The sequence below is a fragment of the Pteropus medius genome, unplaced genomic scaffold (assembly GCF_902729225.1).
Source record: "Pteropus medius unplaced genomic scaffold, Ma_sr-lr_union100, whole genome shotgun sequence".
In the NCBI taxonomy this organism is placed as follows: Eukaryota; Metazoa; Chordata; class Mammalia; order Chiroptera; family Pteropodidae; genus Pteropus; species Pteropus medius.
In genome coordinates this window covers 3405751-3428645 of record NW_024353909.1, presented here as the reverse complement: position 1 = coordinate 3428645, position 22895 = coordinate 3405751, and the positions used below count along the sequence as shown (strand labels likewise).

The window sequence follows — 22895 nt, the reverse complement described above, 5'->3', positions numbered from 1 at the left end:
GATGCCTTAGAGTCACTTCCGCCCTTATTAAACATGACCGACTTTTCTTTTCCCTCCCACCATCTCAGACTAGAGGCGGGACCTCGTCCGTTAGACCAAATGTGATTGGTCGCAACGAGACTCCGAAGTGTCTTGATCAGAGTGCCAGAGGAGGGCACTCTAGCCTTAAGGACCAGGTCGCGTTATATCCCATAGTTCGAGCCAGGCACCCGCATTTTCCGGGTTGCTCTCTATGGTCTCTTTGGGCACATAGAAGGGGCCGCACAAAGTATTATGGGACAATAATGGCTGCTTTCAAGGTGTGAGTTTTCGCTCTCTAAGGCTATCGGAGTGAGGAGTGGCGGCGCCGGCGCCCCAGAATCCGGGACAGAAGGGCCCGAGAATCGGGCTTGGTGAGGTGAGTGTCCCTTCTTCCTTCCTGACCTGCCCTTCGCCAAACATGGCGGCTCCAGGTGGCGGATATCGGTCCGTCGTTCAGGTTCGGGCCTGGGTTTGGAAAGTCTCGTTCCTGTCACTCAACTTGCCTTACTCAACCTAGGGATGCTGCGCAGGTCCGGCCTGGCCCGTCTTTTCTCATTTTTCTGGTTATATACTGCTGCCTAGCGCGGCCTCACTGAGGTCCAGGGATGCTGCCCATGGACACCCTTCTTTAGGTTTCTGCATTAGCCCACTCCCAGACTGACGCCGAGCCCAGTAGGACTTCTTGTGTCTGCCTCTTTTTTGTCACAGTGGTATCTCTACCAGCTGATCTCCTCTACTGGAATGTTAACTCCAAGAGGGTAGGATTTTTGTTTCTTTTATTTTTTTCTCTATCCCTATTGCCCAGAACAGCGATTGGCTTACAGAAGGTATTCAGTAATTGTTGAATGAGTAAATCCAGTCTTTTTCTCGCACCCCATGTTGCTTCTTTGCCATTAGCCCTCCAGAATCCAGTCCCTTAACTCCTTATTTGTTCTCAGCAGCTAGCTAAATCTAGCTGTCAGACTCCTTGTCCTGTGCTGCTGGAGTCTTTCCTTGTTGTCTCTAGAAATGTTTCATTTCCTGTTTTCCTTTCATCAGTTTAAATTCATTCATCCATTTATTCATCAAACGTTCATTTTGCTAGGCACTGAGTACAACATCAACGAGACAAAGTTCTCTCTTCTGCATAGAATGGCATTCTAAGGGTGCATTTTCTAGTTCAGATTACTTCTGAGTTGAGCCTGTATATTTCTGCCTTTCTGTTTAGATTTTGGCACATGTACAGATGTCACCAATACGCAGCTTTCCCTTTTCTCTTCTACCCGATGACATTTTTCAAAATGCAGTTCTTGTTTCTGTGTCCGTATTATTTGTCTAGTCTGTTTGACAATATTCCTCTATAGAGCTGTGCATGTTAATTCAAGCTGGGCAGATCATTCTGGATTCTGGTGGTACGATACCCCTTGACAGTTCATTTGCTTCATTGACTTGTTGGAATGAGGAGAATTGTCCAAACACTCAGAATCAGCGTATGTTTATAAGTGGATGGTGTGTAATGGGAGGTAAAGAGGAATTTGTTACAAGTAGTGCCAGGAAATCTTACAGTCTTCTAAATACTTTTCAGAAACACCATTTTCTAAACTAGAGCTTCTCATCAATATTTTTAGTGAACATGGATTGTTATTAAACAGATTTTGACTGCTGTGAGACAGGTTTTTTCCTACAAAACACAGCTGAGCTAAAAAAAAGCCACTGAAGTAAGGATCACATGGATGGTAGCCATATACCCCAGCAAGTCTGCTGTATCTGTAGTTTAAAGGGAGGGAGATGTAGAACTCATGTGAAAAAATAGTGTGGGACTCAATCAGTATATAGGAACACAGCAAGTAATATAATGTAACAGTTACATTTATATAACTGTGGTTTCAGAGAACTGTCTTGTTTGATTCTCACAATAACCTCATGGATTAGATAAAGCAGAAAGTATTTCCATTTTACAGATACATAAATTATGCCCAACCAAACATTGAGTTATTTGCTTATAATTTAACAGGTAGAAAATGTTAAGAACCTGGAAGTCAGGTTTCTGACTTCAAATCTAATGGTGTTTCCTCTGTACTCCCATTGTAGATACCATCATGCTCTAGTAAGTGTGTCATAGTGAGGTCTGAGGATGATACTTTCTTGGTCGTGGTGTTTAGGGTGGACGTGTGTGTGTCTCTGTCTATTTCTGATGTATGTTGGGGTAGGAGTAGGAGGATCTTTGAGATTGTCAATGACTTGATGGAAAGGTCTTAGCAAGAAGTACTAAAGAAATCTTGGTCTTAAGGGGGAGGTTAACCCCCTAAATGTACCTATAACTACAGTTATTTTGGGCTATAGCAGAGCCAAGTCTTCACCCCTCTTATGTCTGATACCAAATGGTTTGTCTTCCTTCCGGAGAAATCCCAGAGCCTGTCATGGAGGATACCAGTGAGGATACTTCGATCCATAGATTGGAAGGCACTGACCTAGACTCTCAGGTTGGTGGTCTTATTTGTAAGACCAAAAGTGCAGCCAGTGAGCAGCATGTCTTCAAGGCTCCTGCTCCCCGCCCTTCACTGCTGGGACTGGACTTGTTGGCTTCCCTGAAACGGAGGGAGCGAGAGGAGAAGGACGATGGGGAGGACAAGAAGAAGTCCAGAGTCTCTTCCTACAAGGACTGGGAAGAGAGCAAGGAGGACCAGAGGGATGCTGAGGAGGAGAGCAGTGACCAGGCTGGCCGAAGTAGCCGAAAAGACAGGTAAAGGCTTTAGGATGCTTTGACCCAAAAGAGATGAAAATAGAGGCTAGAAAACAGTGTCCCATGTTTATCTCTCAGTTTTCTTGTTAGACGTGTAGAGCTTTATGATTTTATTATGATTCTGTAATATCGAGAGTAGATAAGAATTTCGTATTTTCTTCAGATTTGTGGGGAATGGTTAAAGGCGAATAAAGAGTAGTTGATGGAGATTAGAAATGCTTGGGGTTGTTGCTGTACATAAGCCTGCAGTACCAGGGGATAAAGTGGAAAGGGACAGGTCACTTGTTTGGCATGGCCAGAGGTTTTGGGGCAGGGTTTTCCTCCTATGGAGGGGCTGTTTACCAGGTGCCCTGCTTGTTTCAGACATTATCGATCTGCTCGGGTAGAGACTCCATCCCATCCTGGTGGTGTGAGTGAAGAGTTTTGGGAACGTAATCGGCAGAGAGAGCGGGAGCGGCGGGAACATGGTGTCTATGCATCATCCAAAGAAGAAAAGGATCGGAAGAAGGAGAGGTCACGGGATCGGGACGGTGACCGCAGGAGAGAGAGAGGTAAACTGCCCAACATAGTTCCTATAGTCTTTTAAGCATTTAAATTAACATGCCAGCTGCTTTCCTATTGTAGTTTTTATAATGCCCATTAAATTAGGGAGCCCTGTTTGTATAATGCCATCCTGATTGTTTTCGACCCTCAGGGTTGGGAATAGCAGGCTGTCCTTAAGGGCTGTTACTTGCAACATAGCTGCTTTGCTTGAGTGTGTGGTCCTCATTTTATTATGAAACTGGGAAATAAAGATGATAATGGGGACTATGCCTAAGAAACCAGAATCTGCAGTAGTGTCGATGATAGGGAAAGGACAGAGCTATGGAGCAAGGCTGGACATAAAATCCAGTGCTGGCTTTGCTCAGTGTCGTTTAACTTTTATAGGTTATAGACTTGCAACTATTAAATAGCTAATCACTATGGACTTGTAACTATTCTTTTTTGAATTTTTGCAGGAAAATAACTGTTACTGTGAGTTTGAAACTTTCTAGCCAGTAACTATTTTTTCCCCTTGAAAGAATGGGGATATGTGAGTGTCAGGAGTCCATGGATCGCATTAGAGCAGTGCAGGTTGCACCTGTGAGTGAGTGCGTGGGGAGGCTTGTCGTTTCTCTAGGGTGAAGATGGGTGGAAGTTGGGACAGGACACATGTTTTCTAAGCTCTGTGTGTGACTCTTGACAGATGAACGGGATAGAAGCAGGCACAGCAGCAGGTCGGAGCGAGATGGAGCGTCAGAGCGCAGCAGAAGGGGTGAACCGGAGAGCCCGCGGCACCGGCCTAAAGGTAGACGGACCTGTTGCTGGTGGTGGTGTGTGAGGGGTCAGGTATATAAAGAGTGGAGCGAGCGACTGCTATCCTCAGTGGTTTGCTGTCGGCAGAGTCCGAATTCCTAATTCTCCCATGAACTTCTTGGAATACTTGGTCCTGATCCAGGTGGGAAGGCCCTGGACCTCACTGTCGAGATGGATATGCTCCTATAAGGTGATAGGCTGGTTTACTGCATGGTCACTTTTCCAAATGGCAGAAAAAAATAGAGAGCTGGGGAGCAGAAGAAGGATTTATTAAAAAGAATTCTTTATATGCAAGAGGGATATGTTTACAGAGATAAATTGAGTATTCCTTGAAGTGTTATAAAACAGACAAAAACTGAGCATTAAAATTTAGGTATCTTTAAAAACTGTCAGAACCATCTTATCCATTCAAATAGGTACAAAGTTTGTAAGCAATGAAATAAATTTGGGGAATTGACTTTTGGCTAATAGTCCTGGTTAAATTAGATGTCACCTGTGGATGTGTCTTTTGCGGCCCCAGATGCAGCCACCCCTTCAAGGTCTACCTGGGAGGAAGAGGACAGTGGCTATGGCTCCTCAAGGCGCTCGCAGTGGGAGTCGCCCTCCCCAACACCTTCCTATCGGGATTCTGAGCGGAGTCATCGGCCATCCAGTCGAGATCGGGATAGGTGATGTTCTGGGCAGTGCAGCCCAGTTTTTCTCGGTGGGTGGCATGGGGGGATGTGATGAGGGCAAAGAGATCGGGGCCACTAGAACAGATGGCAGCTGCGGAACATACCAGCTTAGTGACTATTTGGTGATGCTGGTTATACTGTTTCCCAGGTCTGTGAGGAGCAGATACTCAGATGACACACCTCTGCCAACTCCATCCTACAAATACAACGAGTGGGCCGATGACAGAAGACACCTGGGGTCTACCCCACGCCTGTCGAGGGGCCGAGGTAAGGTAGGGTGGGAGTCGGAGGTGGAAAGCAGGGTCACTCATCTGGTGAGGCTGAGCGAAGCTGTCCTTCTGGAGCTGTGTAGCTTTGCAGGTCTGTTGGTCGCCACTGGGGATAAGCTAGGGTTGTATGGACTGACCTGCTACATGTCCTTCAGGAAGACGTGAGGATGGCGAAGAGGGAATTTCATTTGACACGGAAGAGGAGCGGCAGCAATGGGAAGATGACCAGAGGGTAAAAACTTTACATCTTCGAGGGACTAAATGAGGGAGGTGGCCATCTGTCGGCGAGTGGGTGACAGGAGGTGTCAGAGACCAAGTGCCACGAGTGACACTCCCGTGGGGTTGGACTTTGATCAGAGTAGTTAACACTGGGCAGTCTCAGCGAAGCTGAGCCCAGTTCAGTCCCGAAGCCCGGAAATTCTTCTAGGGGCACAGGCTCCGCGGTGAAACCTCCTGCCCAATGCAGGTCAGACCTGTTTTCTAGTTATGTGTTGATGCCCCCATGTGGTCAATCTAAGAAGTGCTGTCATGATGGGCTGCCATATAAAGTGCCTGTAGCACCCTCTCATAAGTGCTATTCCACTGTACCAGTTACTCTTTACCAAACGTGTCCTCTCTGTTGGCCACGTCTTGCACATAAACTGGATCTGTCCTTTGTTCATTGCTTTGTCTCTTGCGCTTCAGCAAGCTGACCGGGATTGGTACATGATGGATGAGGGGTATGATGAGTTCCACAATCCCCTGGCCTACTCCTCTGAGGACTACGTGAGGAGGCGGGAGCAGCATCTGCATAAACAGAAGCAGAAGCGTATTTCGGCTCAGCGGAGACAGATCAATGAGGTGAGACTGCCTACATAGTTGCAGCTGATTCCGCTGGAGTTGGGAGCATGTGGGAGAGGCAGCCGGTTGTGCATGTGATGACAGCTCAGTTTGTTTCTCTATTGCTGAAGTACTAGATTTAACTATAACTCTGCAGGTACAAGAGGGGTGGAACTTTTTATCAGTAGCTTAAAATAAATCCCAACTCATAACTTCTCTCTTTTGCAGTACTTCCTTCAGGGGTGCCGTTGATGGAAACTAATAGGGTGGGACTTGGCTCTGTGGTCTCTGTTCTTTACGTCTCTGAGTGAGGCTGGAGACAGTCACCATTTGTGTGTCCATATAGAGATTCTGACTGAGATGTTAAGTTCTGCTTCTTTGAAAAAGTACTGCAGGTGATTTTGGATTAGTGACTCTTCTAAGGAGCTGCAGGAGAGGCCTGTGACATCTCTGCAGCCCCCACGGCCCTTCTGTCAGGACTTGATGCATGGACTTGCCTGGTGACCTTTCAGGACGACCTGTCAGTTGCATTCTGAGTGCGGCCTCCCATTGTGTCCTTACAGGATAATGAGCGCTGGGAGACAAACCGCATGCTTACCAGTGGCGTGGTCCATCGGCTAGAGGTGGACGAGGACTTTGAAGAGGATAGTGCGGCCAAGGTGCACCTGATGGTGCATAACCTGGTGCCTCCCTTTCTGGACGGGCGCATTGTCTTTACCAAGCAGGTGAGGTTCCTCTGTGGCCCGTGAGAAGAAAGTAGAAATGGAAAGAAAAAGACAGGAAAGGGGAAAAAAAGGCCCCATCGCAATAGGGTAGCCATCCCTTTCCTTTACTAGGGCTGTTGTGAAATGGACCTTCTTGTTGAGATTAATGATAAGTTAGGAATTTTTCTGTTTCTCAACCTCTTGCAGCCAGAGCCTGTGATTCCAGTCAAAGACGCCACTTCTGACCTGGCCATTATTGCTCGAAAAGGCAGTCAAACAGTGCGGAAGCACAGGGAGCAGAAGGAGCGCAAGAAGGTTGGTTTCCTGTCATCTGGGGCTGGAGAGTCTCTGCATGTTCTTCTTTTCTTTTTTCTTCTTTTTATGTTATGTCAGACGGCGTAGGCAGGTTTCTTGTTAGAACTTAGAGGACACTTGGAGCAAGAACCGGCCCTTGGCAGAGGGCACCGCGCTTCTCCACCGGGGCCTGGTGAGGACATCCACAGGGCTTGATGCTTTGGGAGCCTGAGGTCGAGGACTGGAGTGCACGCTGGGTGCCACTGCTGCCTTCTGGGAATTTACCACCTGCTGCTAGATGAAACCTGTTGTCAAATGGGATTTATTTTCCATTGATCATAGTCATGTCACAGGATGGAGCAGATATGCCTTTAATGTCTTTTTCAGGCTCAGCACAAACACTGGGAACTGGCTGGAACCAAACTGGGAGATATAATGGGTGTCAAAAAAGAGGAAGAGCCAGATAAAGCTTTGACAGAAGATGGTAGAGTGGACTACAGGTGAGAGCCCTGGCCAGCCAGGGCTGTCTCCAAAGACGGGCCCTCAAAGCGGAACTGATAGAATTCATGGCTCATGAACAGGAAAGTGATGTCACTTTGAGTCTTCTGGTCTCTTCTGGTCCCTTCCTCCGAGTCTCCTTCCAGCTTCAGCTTTTTCTAGCTATTCCTACTGCCACCATTGCTACTACTGTAGGAGCTTCCTCTGTGTCAGGTAGCATTAAATGCCTCACAGATAACTCGATCACTGACTTTTCGCCACAGTCCCATGGGATAGGTGCTGTTATTCTCATTTTGTGTGAGGAAAATGAGGCCCAGGGAGGTTGAGTAACTTGCGTGAGGTCACCCAGACAGTAAATGGTACAGCGAGGATCAGGCCCGGACAGTCTAGCATCGGAGCCTACCCTTAGCCATTCTGCTGAAGTGCGTTTCAGGTATTCATTGTGGAAAGATGGCCTTTGTCCCCTTAGATTTCAGTTCAACATAAGCAAGAACTATTTTTAACAGACGTTTGAAAGTAGAATGGGTTGTCTTATCAGGTGGTGACTTCCCTGTTCATATTTAAACTGATATGGGTAACCGCTTACTGGGATTCCCACACTGGATAGATGGCTGGACTCAAGTGTCCCTTGTGAATCTCATTCTTTGAACACCCTGAAGTTCTGTTGAACTGTCGTCTGAAGTTAATACTTCTCTGTGCCCCTGTGAGAAGTGTCTCAAATGAGAAGTTGGTACTATTGATCAGTCCTTGTTAGTCTTTAGTTAACATAATCCCTTAGCCGTTAATTGTTAGCTGACTGGGAGTGACCGGGAAATTAGAAATAGGAAGCTTGACAGCGTGGGGTAGGGGTAGGTCTGACGGGATCAGGTGGGAGGAAGTGGCTGGAAGACTGTGTGGACTGATGTAGCACTGGCCTGATATCTTTTTGTCTTGGAGTCTTGGGAAAACTACATACTACTTTTGAGTCTTGAGATGTGTACCTGTGACAGATACTTGAGTGCTTTCAGTAGAAATTATAGGTAAGTATTAATTCGGACTGTTCTCACAGCTTGTTGAAAATGAAGCCTTACAGTCTGTGCCATCATGTCAAGAGGAGGAAGGAGGTCTGGCCTGGGTTGTGACTACAGCCATGACCCCTCCTCTTAGCACTTTAAGAGTTGTGCTGAAAGTGCTCAAGGTTCTTCTGTATAAGATGATGAAATGACCTGGAGATTTCAGCTCCTCTTCCGGCTGAACTCTTTAGGGTAGAGAATTTGCCCCTTTGCTAATCTGTAACTCCTCTGAGCCATATTTAGCTCTTTTTTTTTAAATGCCAAAGCACCTGGTCTTCCTAGGTGGTTTCCCATCCAAGTACTAACCAGGCCTGACCTGGCTTAGCTTCCGAGATCAGACGAGATTGGGCTTGTTTAGGGTGGCATGGCTGTAGACCATATTTAGCTCTTTTTGACAGAAGCGTTTGGTGTGTTATGGGTGATGGATTCTCAGAGAGCAGTTCTGCTCCCTTAGGCTGGAAGAGACGAGAGGCACCTCAGATCATCTGGCTGCTCTAGTGTCTTGAAGTCTTATTGCTTCTTGTTGAAGTGGTTCTCATTTTTGGGTATAGGAAGGACGGTAACCCAGTCAGGAAGGACGATGTGGGAAATTGTGCAGGGTGCTTAGGCTGTTGTGTCTTCTCAGGACGGAGCAGAAGTTTGCAGATCACATGAAGAAAAAGAGCGAAGCCAGCAGTGAATTTGCAAAAAAGAAGTCAATCCTGGAGCAGAGGCAGTACCTGCCCATCTTTGCGGTGCAGCAAGAACTACTCACTATTATCAGGTAATTCTGCCCCAGGGCCTGGGAATTCCAGTATTGAATGGGGCGTTGAGGTGGCCCCTTTGTATTTACTCAGTAGCTCTTTTTCTTTTGGGCATCGCATCCAATGGGGAAGGGAAAGAATATATTTTTTCTGACCTGGGTACCCTAGGGCTACTCTGTGGCATGGTTTTGTTGTAGTTCACTTATTTAAACCTCACTGTCAGACATTTCAGGTGGCGTCCCAGTAGTGGACCATTTTCCCAGGAAATCCTCCTCTCTAAGCAGACGTACTCCTTGGATAGCCAGACCTGGGGATAGGAGGTGGCAGCATCTTCTCAGAGGCGGTTTTCCACTCCAGTTGACTCACCCTTTGCCTTCTCTCCCTTGTAGAGATAACAGCATCGTGATCGTGGTTGGGGAGACGGGCAGTGGTAAGACCACTCAGCTGACCCAGTACTTGCATGAAGATGGTTATACGGACTACGGGATGATTGGGTGCACCCAGCCTCGGCGTGTGGCAGCCATGTCAGTGGCCAAGAGAGTCAGCGAAGAGATGGGGGGAAACCTTGGGGAGGAGGTGAGTGGGCGTGGGGGCTGAGCTGTGTAGTTATCACCTGGTAGCTTCTGTTCATTTGAGGTGATCGGCTAAGGCCTGGACCCAGCACGGGGTGGGCTAGTGGTGAGCTGGTGCTGGAGCTCCTGAGCCATCTCTCTGACCTCTAGGTGGGTTATGCCATCCGCTTCGAAGACTGCACTTCAGAAAACACCTTGATCAAATACATGACTGATGGGATCCTGCTCCGAGAGTCCCTCCGGGAAGCGGACCTGGATCACTACAGTGCCATCATCATGGATGAGGCGCACGAGCGCTCCCTCAACACCGATGTGCTCTTTGGGCTGCTCCGGGAGGTGAGGCCTACGGGGGCCAGGCCCTGTGTCTGTGGGGCTTTGACCAGTGCACTGCCGTAGTGAGTGATCAGGGCACTCTAGGTGACGGGGCCTCAGTCAGGTCAGAGTGTCTGCTGAGGCCTCTGAGTTGCCAGGTTTCCACCTGGTATTGTGGTTTACTCTGTTTTTGCTCAGCTGAGTGACTCATGGTTCTATTGGCTGTGGTTCCGTGGGTTCAGTCAGAATTGTTATGCATTTTTGTGCCAGTTCGTCAGCTTTGGCTTCTGTTTCATTCGGGAATAACGTCGATGTGACTGAAGGACGGAAGTCAAGGGTCCCAAAACTACGAGAAGCCTCTGACTGACCTCTTCTCTTAGGTTGTGGCTCGGCGCTCCGACCTAAAGCTCATCGTCACATCAGCCACTATGGATGCAGATAAATTTGCTGCCTTTTTTGGGAATGTTCCTATCTTCCACATCCCTGGTCGCACCTTCCCTGTTGACATCCTCTTCAGCAAGGTACTGAGGCCTCCATTTTTTGAACTGACCCTGAGCTTTGATCAGAAGTCAGTTGGGTTCAGGTGAGGGTGCTGAGTTGGGAAAGGTGTTGTGGTGTCGTGGGGTAGATGGGGCAGCGTGCAGCTCCAGGGCTCTGGGAATATTTTGTTTTATTGTTTCCTTGGAGCGGAAGTACGAGACCCAGAGAAGGAAGTCGGGCCCCTCTATAAATGCGACGGGCCTGAAAGTCTACTGGCTTTGGCCCCAGACCAGTGACTGGGCCACTGGTTCCCAGAGGGGTGCCTAGCCTGTATTTCCCTCGACACTTCCCTCTGATGGTGGCCCTGGCTGGTGTTTCAGACCCCACAGGAGGATTATGTGGAGGCCGCAGTGAAGCAGTCCTTGCAGGTGCACCTGTCGGGGGCCCCCGGGGACATTCTCATCTTCATGCCTGGCCAGGAGGACATAGAGGTGCGTGCCTCGGTCATGACCGTGATGAACGGGTGTGTCTTGTGTGTGTGAGAGTGGGGCCCCAGTGTGTCACTGTTACTGTGTCCTCAGGTGACCTCAGACCAGATCGTGGAACATCTGGAAGAACTAGAGAATGCGCCCGCCTTGGCTGTGCTGCCCATCTACTCTCAGCTGCCTTCTGACCTCCAGGCCAAAATCTTCCAGAAGGTACGACAACTAGAACATCTGTCCTGGGTCCCCACCTTTGGGTCTTTCTGGGTTCTTCCAAAGGAGGGCAAGAGAGCAGATATTACTTTTCTGGCAGGGGTGGGGAGCGCTTTTTCCCCTGGGGGGGTGGTCCTTGGTACCTGGGGGCCTACAGCCTTCCCTCCCTGCACGTCTTTTCTGGCTGTAGGCTCCAGATGGTGTTCGGAAGTGCATCGTTGCCACCAACATTGCTGAGACATCTCTGACTGTTGACGGCATCATGTTTGTTATCGACTCCGGTTATTGCAAGTTAAAGGTGAGAGAAGACACTGGCCCCAGGGCCCTGGGCGCTCTCCCAAAGCTGACTCGGCTGTGGGAGTGGGAAGCAGGCCCTGGGCCTCGGCCCTCCAACAAGGGATGTGTGTGGGAGTGGTGGTATTTAAGAGGCTAACGTTTATTGAGTGCCGAATTTGCCATGTGCTTGATTTATTTGATCTTTGTGATAACTTGACGAAGTAGAAAATTTAAATAATTCAACAGAGATCACAGCTGGTGTTTATGGGAAATTTCTTGAGGTTTCTGGCTCCAAAAGGGTGGCCGTCTGTATTGCTAAGATACTTTGCTCTGCAGTGTGTAGCACCCATGGTTCGTCTTTGTCTCAAGGCTGTCTCCCTTTTCCTTTTCTCTCTACTCTGTCCTTAATCAGCCCTTTGCTGCCCCCTCCTAGGTCTTCAACCCCAGGATTGGCATGGATGCTCTGCAGATCTACCCCATCAGCCAGGCCAATGCCAACCAGAGGTCAGGGCGAGCCGGCAGGACGGGCCCAGGTCAGTGTTTCAGGTAGGAGCCCTGTGCCAGCCTGCTTTCCGGGGTGGCGCTGGGATTGCTGAGTGTGGGGCCTGGGCTCGGTGGGCGAGATCAGACTGTGATCCAGCAGAGGAATGCTGGCCTTCGAGCTGATCTTCGAGGCCGGGGACTGATAGTGGGCCTGCCACTTGTTGGTCCTCTCAGCATATACTGCTGAGTGGAAGAAGTAGCCCTTCCAGGCAGCTCTGAGCACTGAGTGGCCTCTGCCTTTAGACAGACCTACTGTGAATGTGCTTGCTGTAGAAGACCAGTAATTGTGGTATGTCTTCCCTTAGAGGATGAATCTGAACAAGTTACATCATTGGTTCTTTTTTACTTCTCTAATTCTCTTTTTTTGTTCTGACTTTTAAAAATAATCTATTCACTAAAGAAATTCATAAAATACAGAAAAACTTAAAGAAAGTAAAACCCAGCCATATATTCTAGTCCTAAGCTCATTGGTTCCAGAAGTGAAATAATGTTGGAGCCTCTAGCAGAACGGTGAACTGGCAGGACTTAGTTTTGAATAGGTGGAAATTTGTGATTCAGAGAGAAAGGGGGAGGTGGAGAGAGTAAATGAGGAACTCCTTTCTACCTGTGATTTTCACCTGTTGTGGCTGGTCTGGGGCGCATGTGCAGCGAGAAGCTGAGGTAGCGTTGCTCTTCCGCCGAAGCGATCCCCACGCAGGCAGCTGGGTGGGTTTGCGAGGCTCAGCTGGGTTGTGTGGTGTTCGGTGCAGCAGGACCTGGTCTTCTCCCGGCAGGCTCTACACCCAGAGCGCCTACAAGAATGAGCTCCTGACCACCACGGTGCCCGAGATCCAGAGGACCAACCTGGCCAATGTGGTGCTGCTGCTCAAGTCCCTGGGGGTGCAGGACCTGCTGCAGTTCCACTTCATGGACCCACCCCCAGAAGACAACATGCTCAACTCCATGTATCAGCTCTGGATCCTCGGGGCCTTGGACAACACAGGTGCTGGGGCCCCAGGAGCCGGGCAGGGTCTCGCGGGCTCTGGCGCCCGGGTTCTCTCCCTGTGCACCGCACCGTGTGTGGTGAGCATCGGGATGTGCTCCTCTCTCCTAGGCGGACTGACCTCGACTGGGCGGCTGATGGTGGAGTTCCCGCTGGACCCAGCACTGTCCAAGATGCTTATTGTGTCCTGTGACATGGGCTGCAGCTCCGAGATCCTGCTCATTGTCTCCATGCTCTCGGTCCCGGCCATCTTCTACAGGCCCAAGGTGGGGAGATGGTGTCTGGCTCTCCTTTCTTCCCAGAAGCCTTAGGGGGACTCATGGGCTCAAGGAAGGATTACAGAGAGTAGTAATTTCTCTCTGTGTTATTAAAGTGGAATGGAGAGATAGGAATCACAGTTTCCATAGAATGAGTTTGCTGTTTTTTGTTAAGCAGATTAGGGTGTCGGGAGGAAGGATGGACTAGGCTAGATCAGTGCTTTGAGGGAGCATTTCGGAAATTTGCACTTTCTGTCTTCTAGTATGGTGGTTCCTGAATCCTCATGTTTTAGAATAAATATTCTGTTATAAACTACTTTATCTTTCTTATGTTGCTAGAGCACTGTATTAATGTGTTTGCAGTTGTGTGTGTTTGGGTGGGTGATAGTATGAGCACTTCCAGACTCTTCTCAGTGGGCCTGGACTCCTCTGTGCTAAGAGGTCCCTTTTTTCCTTCCAAGGGCCGAGAGGAAGAGAGTGATCAAATCCGGGAGAAGTTTGCTGTCCCCGAGAGTGATCATTTGACTTACCTGAATGTTTACCTGCAGTGGAAGAACAATAATTACTCTACCATCTGGTGTAACGATCACTTCATCCATGCCAAGGCCATGCGGAAGGTGGGGGCAGTCGTCCGGATGAGCAAGATGTTGGGATGAGGGGTAGAAAGCAGGCGAAAGAGGGCTCCACCTTTGCTCACCTGTGTCCTGCTCTAGGTCCGGGAGGTGCGGGCTCAGCTCAAGGACATCATGGTGCAGCAGCGGATGAGTCTGGCCTCATGTGGCACCGACTGGGACATCGTCAGAAAGTGTATCTGTGCTGCCTATTTCCATCAGGCAGCCAAGCTCAAGGTAAGCCTGTGGGAGCTGTGGCCCCTTCCTGGCTTGATGTTTCAACAAGAGCAAAGTTCCTTCTTTCTCACTATGCAGTTCTGCAGATCTGGGCTTCCCTCACAAGCGTGTGTCAAGACAGTATGAAGAGACAGGGCAGCTGCCCAAATGGGCAGTGTTTTCCTGATGTGGCCGCCTGTTGTGTCTCTTCCTTAGGGTATTGGCGAGTATGTGAACATCCGGACAGGGATGCCCTGCCACTTGCACCCCACCAGCTCCCTCTTTGGAATGGGCTACACCCCAGACTACATAGTGTATCATGAGTTGGTCATGACCACCAAGGTGAGTTTTCTGAGGCAGCTTGCATGACATAGACCCACCTTCACTGCCTTTTGGGATAAGCTGTGAGCTTGGGAGGCTTGAGACCACATACCTTGCTTTGAGGGGAGTTAAGGATGGCTTTCAGTTGGGTGTTTGGAGAAACGTACACGGAGTTTACCTTTAAAGTATATGGTCTCGGCTGTGCCAGCAGGATTGTTTCTGATTTGCTGCCTGGGAGAAGCAACCTCTTTTGGAGTCATTAGAAGGGTTTTCTGAGAGCCTGGGCCTTTTCTCTTGGATTCTAGGGAATGTTTTCTTAAGCATGAAGGAATTTGGATGGGAGAAGGGATTAAAATTTCAGTGTCCAAGGCTTCTCCCTGCCTTTTTCAGCCTCACGGGGCTGCGGGGTAGGGTCCTTCCCACACAGCTCCTGGTTGTGGAACCACTCTGGAAGGGACAGCGGAAGAATTGGCCCTTCTGTGACTACCTTTTTGTGTCCCTTCTGCTTGCAGGAGTACATGCAGTGTGTGACTGCTGTGGACGGAGAGTGGCTAGCCGAGCTTGGCCCCATGTTCTACAGCGTGAAACAGGCAGGAAAGTCTCGGCAGGTAAAGGTCGTATGCTTCCCATGGGGTTCTCTTTGCTCATGGGATCCATTTGCCCCTCAGCCTGGTTTTGAAGACTGTCATCCTGACCCCTATTTCTCTACTTCTCTTTCAAACATAATGACTGTGATCTAGCCAGGCCTGGGCCGTCTGGTTTCCCTCCATCCACTCCAGGTGCTTGGTCTGCCAAGCCTTTTTTTAAAAAAATATTTTTGAAAAGTCCAAATATTCATAAAAGTTGAAAAAAAATTGTAACAAGACACCATGAATTCATCATCTAGCCTCCATAATTATGAATATTCTGCCAGTTTTGTTTTCACTTTCTTCTATTCCCTCCATATACATCTATTTTTTTCCCTAGAATATTTTACAGCATGTCTCAGACGTTACCACCATAAAGACTTGAGTGTGCATCTCTACAAGGACTTACGCCATTATTACTCAACAGTATTAATCCTTAATATCATCGAAATCTCCAGTCCTTATTTAGATTTCTTCTTTTATCTCAAAAGATAGTTCTTTATAATTGATACGCTTGAATTAGGATCCAAACATTGAAATTTGTTATGTGTATTAAGTCTTTTATTTTAACACAGGCTTTGCCTCACGCTTTTTATGGCAGTGATTAGAGAAACCAGGTCATTTATCTTGTAAACTGTTCTGTCTTCTGTATTGGGCAGATTGCTTCCTCAAGGTGTTGTTTAACAAGTAGCTCAATCCCCTGTACTTACTGTGAACTAGTAATTCATCTAAAGCCTTGATTAGATTCAGGTGCAGCTGTTTGGGCTCGGGTACACCAATGCATATGGTGCTGTGAACTTCCTTTCTGATTCTGTCAGGAGCACATAAAATCTTGTGGTCCCATTTCTGATGTTGCTGAATATGCCCAGTGGTTCCCTCCATTATAAATTCTCTACCTCCTACTCCATCTTCTCACGGTCTTAGTGTCTCGATGGTCACTGTCTAGATCCGTTATTTAGTACTGCAGAATGTTGTGGGACTTTTGCTTCCCCCCACCTCAGCATAGTCCTCACAACAGGCTTCCTCACATCTTATGTCTGAGCTTTCAATCCAGATATGATGTCTTTCCTGTTTTCTGTACTTCCTGGCATAGTTGTGAATTTGATAAGAAAATGTTAAGTATTTACTGAAGTGAAGGGAGTGCTGAGGCACGACAAGGTTAGGACCGAATCCTCCAATGTCTGTCCTAAATCTGTGAGAAAGCAGGCCCTGGCCTTGGTGCTGGGGCAGCGAGCCACATGGCCCTGCCTCTGGGAGCTGGCGTGGTCTACACAGCACCTGGATTGCAGCGGGGAGGTGGGTGCAGATAAGGCCTTCTCACCTGCTGGTCCCCAGTGGCCTCTAAGACCTGTGTCTCCCTTTTCTAGGAGAACCGCCGACGGGCCAAAGAGGAAGCCTCTGCCATGGAGGAGGAGATGGCACTGGCCGAGGAGCAGCTGCGAGCCCGGCGGCAGGAGCAGGAGAAGCGCAGTCCCCTGGGCAGTGTCAGGTGAGCTTTGGCTTTGGGATTCTGGCTGGGACGGAGCCTGCCCCGGGCAGCTCCAGGGACCAGGCTGATGGACTGACCAGCCCTGATGCAGCGTCATGATTTAAGAGAAGTTGAGTGTGTAGAGGTGAGCTGGCGACAGAAGTTGACGGTAGTCACATGTGGAGATATGGAAGAGTTCTGGATACACTTCAAGGGGTGGTGATCAATCTGTAACTCCTGGTCACTGTTTTTCCTGTTGTATTTGGGGGCTGAGGTGGGCTGGAGTAGCAGGAACGCCTGAGACTTCATGTTTGATGGTGTCCGGAGTTAGGTCAGCCTTCACAGGTGAAGGGCACAGTCCTCACTTCAGACCAGGTGTAAGTTGGGGGGTACCCAGGGTCACTCCTCACTTCTGACCAACTTGTTACAGATTTAGGGATCCCCATGGCCTCCCTCAGGTTTGATAATTTGGTAGAACAACTCACAGAATTCAGGAAAGTGCTGTACTTCAGATTACAGTTTTATTATAGTGAAAGGATACAAATTGGAACCAGCCAAAGGGAGAGATGCATAGCATGGGGTCTAGGAGGATCCTGAGTGCAAAGCTTCCGTTGTCCTCAGAGCCACTTCAGCCTCTGGCACACTGATGTGTGACAGTACACACAGTACTGCCAAGAGGGAAGCTCAGGTGAGCTTCAGTGCCCAGAGTTTTACCAGGGGTTTCATACGCAGCACGTAGATTGCATCAGCATCCATGTGTTGACTCAGTCTCCAGCTCTGCTTCCCTCCACAGAGGCCGAGCTCAAAGCACAGCCCTCTAATCACATGGCTTGTTTTTCTGGCCAGGCAGCCCCAAGTCCTGAGTCATCCCTCAAACCCTGCCCCCGATCATAGACCGCCCCACCCTCCTTCCATGAATCACAGAGACACTCCAATCTCCTAGGAAAGTCCAAGGGTTTAGAGATTACCTCCCAGGAACTGGGGACAAGGGCCAGCCGGGGTCTGTGACAGCTGGGGTGGCAGCCTAGTGAGGTGGATGGAAGGCTACCCCCCACAGCTCACCTAAGAGATATGAAAGGAGTTGTTAAGTAATCTATCTTACAACATGCCTTAGTGGGTATCAGAACTAGGTGATATTTTATTCTGCTCCCAGTCGCAAATGGGGAAGTCAGGGGGAGCGGAAGTGTGCTGGAGGAGAAGAGCCAACACACCAGTTAGGAACAGCAAGGCCCCTGGCTCCCGGTCCTGCAGTGTGTCCTGGCTAGAGTGAGCGCAGTGTGCTTCCTGACCCCCCCTTTTTTGTGTCTCCAGGTCTACAAAGATCTATACTCCAGGTCGGAAAGAACAAGGGGAGCCCATGACCCCTCGCCGCACACCAGCTCGCTTTGGGCTGTGAGCAGAGGCTGTCCCCGCAGTGGATGGGAGCCAGGGATTGGGTGACTGGAGCACCCCGGGCCTGCTGACAAAACCCTGTCATCTGTGTGCTCTCGTCTGTGTGCATCGTGGCCCCTGGGGGAAGCTCCTGCTGAGGCCAGGCTCTGCCATGGAGGAAGGAGGAGTTCCTCGCAGGCGCGGGCTGCAGAGCAGCAGAGAAGCTGCGAGAGGTGGCCGGACCCAAATAAACTGTCCATAGGATGCTTGGTATAGAAATGACTTGACCATGACTATGCTTTTTTAAAATTCTTGTGTAAAGCAGCAGAATAGACCTAGAGGGAATTGTAATTTGGTTATAATTCAAGATTTGGAAATAAATTTATTATTTGTAAAATATTATTGCATTTCTGACTGTTCTTTTTTTCCGGGAAGGGAGGGAAGTGAGCAGCTACGTGCCCTCTGTCATTTCCCAGGAGTGAGTTGGCTGCTCTATTGCTCAGAATGGCAGAGTTTCTATTCTTTGCATGTGTAAGGGCTGTGTATTGATGGAAAATAGTGTAAAATGTTGCTTATTGATTGTCACATAAAAGATGATCTTACGCTGGAATCACTAGTCTTTTGTTAAGCAACCTCTTAAGTCTGCTGAGGTGACTTTGGGCATTTGGCCCTTTGTGTCACCTGTGGTTCTTATTTTGTGATTCCCTAGGGCTGGGCTTCTGCCAGGTGTGCTGGTTACAAAGTTCTGTGTTGGGGCTGAGCCGCCGACAGGCCCGGGGCGCTGAAGCACCTGGATAGTGGCACGTGCTCTGTGAGCCCCTTGGCACCTGCTCGCACTGCTGACTTAGTTCCACTCCCTTCCTCACTCTGTTCCTGGGATTTCAATTTCCATCTGTTATAACTCGATGTAAGTTAAAATTTAATTCAATCTTATGGATGAGTTTGGAAGCCAGGCTTTGCCAGCCAGCACCAGCTACACCTCTACTTCCATTCTTTTTACCTCTAACCACCTTTATTGGGCATGCAGGTGGAAACGGACTTTTCACGGCTCTGGAGTGAAGAGAGGGCTTCTGGCTGCTTGCCTGGGAGGGCTTCTGTCTTGGCCCCGGGTTGAAGGCTAGGAGAAGGTGTCTACCTGCTCTGTGGAGAGAAAAAAGCTGGGTTAGTGATCTATTCACAGACCTGGGCTCAGGATGCAACAGAACAGGGAAAAGATTGGTTTTATTACTAACAGGCTGTGAGTTTGGTCACAAACTTACCTTTAGGTCCTTTAGATCAGAAAAATGAGGCCAGAGAGGTTATCAAAACCCTGGCTCCAATCCAACCTAGTTTAAAAGCAAGAACACCTGGCAAAGGGTTCTTTGCATACATGGGTGCCACAAGATAGGGGGACTCACCCCCCAGCGACTACTTGAATCTGTTTTGTTTTGGGGGCTTCTAAGAGACTGCACTTGTGTCTCCAATTTTTTTTTAGTAATTATGGATCCTTTCCATTCAGATCCACCTTAAATTTCCTTCCAGCTTCAATACTCTGATTCTTACTGTCTTTTCCTCAGAAGATAACTGACTCTTTTTCTAGAGATACAAAAAAAACCTTCTGTGACAACAGCCCTGAAATGGATTCCCGAGACTGGCTTTCGGACTTCCTGGTACGAGGGAATAGTGAGGCCATTGAACTGGAGGTCTTTGCCAGGGTCCCCTGCCTTGTACTCAGTGACATGCATCTATCCTTTAATGCCTAGCCGATAGTAGCAGGGTGCTTTCGACGCATGAGAAATCTCAGCTGTTGAGGGTCTCAGGTTGAGACAGGGGACTCATTCTGGGGACCCCAGAGCTTGCTTGCCAGGCCCAGTCTACCAGAGACAGCTTCCTCCTCAGCTGGGCTTCGTCGAGGAGGCTCAAAAGGCAAGTGTGTCTGTGACACCCTGGTGGTTCTAGGGAGCACCCTCTTCCCTTTGGCAAGGAAGCAGGCCGAGGGGGAGAAGAATTATACTCTGGGCGGGTAGAAGGTCTATCATACAGGGTTCTACTGGCTCCAGGTATCAGAATCTGAGTGACGTCCTCCCAATGGGTGGCTGAAGCACTTATTTTTTTATAATCACCTTGGCTAATCCCTAGCTTTGTAATCATTTTTCTTTTTTCCATCATCATCATATTATTAATTATTACTTTTAGAGCCGTGTTAGGTGCACAGCAAAATTGAGCAGGAGGCACAGAGATTTCCCAGATGCCCCTGCACATGCATGGCCTCCCCCATTATCAACATCCCCTGCCAGAGTGGTGTGTTTGTTACCATAGATGAACCCACACATCGTTACCCAACCCTCCCGCCCCGCAAAGGCCATAGTTTACATTAGGAGTCGGTTTTGGTGTTGCATGTCCTATGGGTTTGGGCAAATGTATAATGACATGTGTCCATCGTTATAGTATCATACAGAGACCATTTCTTTTTTAATATCAGCTGTTCAAACTACTTTTTAGGAACTAACTTCTTTGGTTATTTCTTGAAGAATTATAGGGAGGCACCACCCAGCTTCCCTGCCTTTTCTCCTTTCTTTAGAGAAACTGCATTTCTCTTTATCAGGCCTCCTGCTTGAAGGCCAATTGGCTGGGTGACATTGAGGTTTTTCTAGCTCTGCTGTCCCTTTGCTCCCCATAACTTGCTACCTGCTTGGCTCTGGTGTAATCACCCCATAGGAAGTGAAAGACACCTTTGAAAAAATGTACAACATTTAAAGTATCCAGATATTGTCACTTCACTAACATATATGAAAAATTTTTATAAATTACAGAGACAAAATGCCTTCTTAGTAGACTGTGCCGGGGATTTTATTGACACTGAACTTTCGTTTAAATAAATGGGCCACAGGCTAGAACAAGGAAGCTGTTTCATTAGTACCAGACAGATACTTCGGTCTTTGTTTTCTCTAGAAAATATATCTTTATTCTAAACCAAATGGGGGAACACAGTCAAAAGAGCATAAACAGACAACACTCATCACAATAGAAACTACCCGATGTACCCATCACCTCCGCCTCACTCTGCACCTCTGGAATTTGTCCTTCCCATGTCCGGCAGGGGCATCCTATTTCACTACTAGCAGTGACTTTTCTTGGCTTTTGTTTGGTTCGGGAGGGGGAAAGAATATTTAAGAATCCCTACCAACTAGTAGGCTTCTCCACTTTTCCTTTCCCCCTATCCAGAAACGCAAGCTCTTTCATTTCTTTTTCTCGCTTTACCTTAGTAGCGATTTCTCTCAATTTCCTACAGACAGACATAGAAATTCTAGACGTGTACTCCGTTTAACAAAATCCGACCACAATAAAATAGTTTAGCTGTCCTTGGAGTTTGTTATAATATAATTTTACTTGTATTGAGTTGGCTGGGGAGAAAAATAAAATTGTTAAAAGGAGGAATGGGATGTGGTGGTTGGGAGGACAGCAGATGGCCCTCTCTCCCTCCCCCATTAGGAAAATGCATCGTTTATTTCTCTTCCTTTCTTTTCGGTCTCAGGATTACTGAGATTACTTTCCTTTTTAAGGTTTTTAGATTTTTTTTCTTCTTAAATTCTGGACAGAGATGGAAAGGATAAAAAAAAGAGCTAATTATCTCTTGTTGGTTTAAAAACTAATTTGGAAGCTCGCTTTGGGAATTACACCTTCCTAAAAATGTGAAAGAGACCTACGTCAGTTAGAATCCAGAGAAAACGGGGGTGAACACCTTGCTGGGGGCAGGAGGGGACAGAGAGGTCTGCAGGACGCCGAGAGCTCACTGAGACTTCTGTGCTCATGTCTTTATTTTAGGGTTTGGGCCTGGAGATGGTAGTATGGTTTCAAAGCTCACTCCATTGCAGGAAGTGGACAAAACTCGATAAAAAGTTAGCATTTTGCAAAATAGGCTGAGACCTTGATATGTTCCCATAACAGCTGATCCAGTTCAAGAAAGAGGGATGGGAACTCACGGTCCTCTGAAAAACATGTGTATTTGGAAATGATGCTTGGGGCAAGGTGTTGATTCTAGCAATATCAGGCACCTGAGGGAACAGGTAGGCAATGACAGTCTGGATCTGAGGAGAAATGAATGAGGTGATTCCTCAAGGACTGGCTTTGTGGCCCGGCAGCCGTGCTGCAGTGTGACTTCTTCCCTCTGGGGCAACATGGAGTCTACAGGAGGCAGAAAAGATGGCTGTGGACCGAGGCTGTGCGGGCCTCAGGGGCACTCTTATGGGGTTTCCAGAACACATTACAGAAGGAAGTTGCCTGTTCTACCTATTCCCCTGTCATCCCACAATTTCCAAGAGGGACTGGTTAGGCTAGGGGACAGGCCTGAGACATGAGACACTCCAGCATCAGCACAGATTCTTAGATCAGAACAACAAGCCTTGTCTACAGATAAGGAAACAGTTCTCGCCGGTCCAGAGCACTTAAGCAAAAGAGCTTTTCCCTGTTTGAACTCTTAATCCAGCGACCTCTTGAAAAATAATATCGGGCTGTTATTTTTTCGACCCATGGGACTAAGAAAGACAACAACATAGGAAGTAGCAAAAGACAAATGGTGCAATACCTGAGCAGTGGGGCATCCCAACGAACTTGGTGATGTCCGCTCTTTGGTTTATGTCCTGGGTCATGCTCCTCCAGCCCAAGGTGCCACACAATTTCCCCCTTTGTGTGGGCTCTGTTTTGCTTGAGATCAGGGCTTTGGTGCATAACTTTGGGTGCCCGGCTTTCAGCCTCTTCTCCTCTATCTCGGTCTTCAGCTTCTTGTTTTCCTGCTGCAGATGGACCATTACATTGTGGAGGTGGCTGGGGGAGAAGAGGGAAGGACAGGTGGGTGTTTGGTTTGCTTCTGTTCCTGGGTTCCCACCGGAAAGGACAGATCAAGGCACCACGGGAAGGAGGGCCGTGGACATTCGGTTCCTCCCAGAGCTTGCTCTCACACATGTTCTGTGGAAATGGAGGCCTATGTGTGTCCCCTGGAAGAAACCCAGGCCTGGGGTTGGGGGGCACCCAGAACCAGTACCCCTGACCACTGGG

At 48.4% G+C, this 22895-nt stretch overlaps 2 protein-coding genes across 3 annotated transcripts in view; one reads left to right on the top strand and one right to left on the bottom strand.

The window, feature by feature from the left end:
• Positions 1-174: 174 nt before the first annotated feature.
• On the top strand, positions 175-18260 carry DHX38 (DEAH-box helicase 38). Of its 2 annotated transcripts, none has more exons than XM_039851928.1 (27): positions 175-397; positions 2413-2743; positions 3107-3294; positions 3969-4070; positions 4599-4746; positions 4901-5019; positions 5177-5253; positions 5706-5861; positions 6404-6565; positions 6752-6859; positions 7226-7338; positions 9014-9151; positions 9521-9707; positions 9854-10039; positions 10396-10536; positions 10876-10986; positions 11077-11193; positions 11381-11488; positions 11900-12012; positions 12783-12991; positions 13103-13257; positions 13710-13865; positions 13962-14096; positions 14292-14417; positions 14909-15004; positions 16390-16511; positions 17802-18239. In XM_039851928.1, exons 2-27 carry the CDS (start codon positions 2421-2423, stop codon positions 17884-17886), a joined length of 3681 nt encoding a protein of 1226 aa, XP_039707862.1. In that variant the 5' UTR covers positions 175-397; positions 2413-2420; the 3' UTR covers positions 17887-18239. The 2 variants fall into 2 exon arrangements, with proteins under 2 accessions (XP_039707862.1, XP_039707861.1); XM_039851927.1 differs by having other exon boundaries at positions 176-397; positions 2404-2743; positions 17802-18260.
• A 642-nt stretch (positions 18261-18902) lies between these two features.
• The window catches only part of PMFBP1 (polyamine modulated factor 1 binding protein 1), a 49261-nt gene continuing 45268 nt past the window's right edge, over positions 18903-22895 (bottom strand). The window contains exons 23-24 of the mRNA XM_039851929.1: positions 22426-22664; positions 18903-19001 (exon numbers count right to left, since the gene is read on the bottom strand). Coding sequence (XP_039707863.1) covers positions 18979-19001; positions 22426-22664 — 262 coding nt within the window. The 3' untranslated portion in view covers positions 18903-18978. The remainder of the gene's footprint in view (positions 19002-22425; positions 22665-22895) is intronic.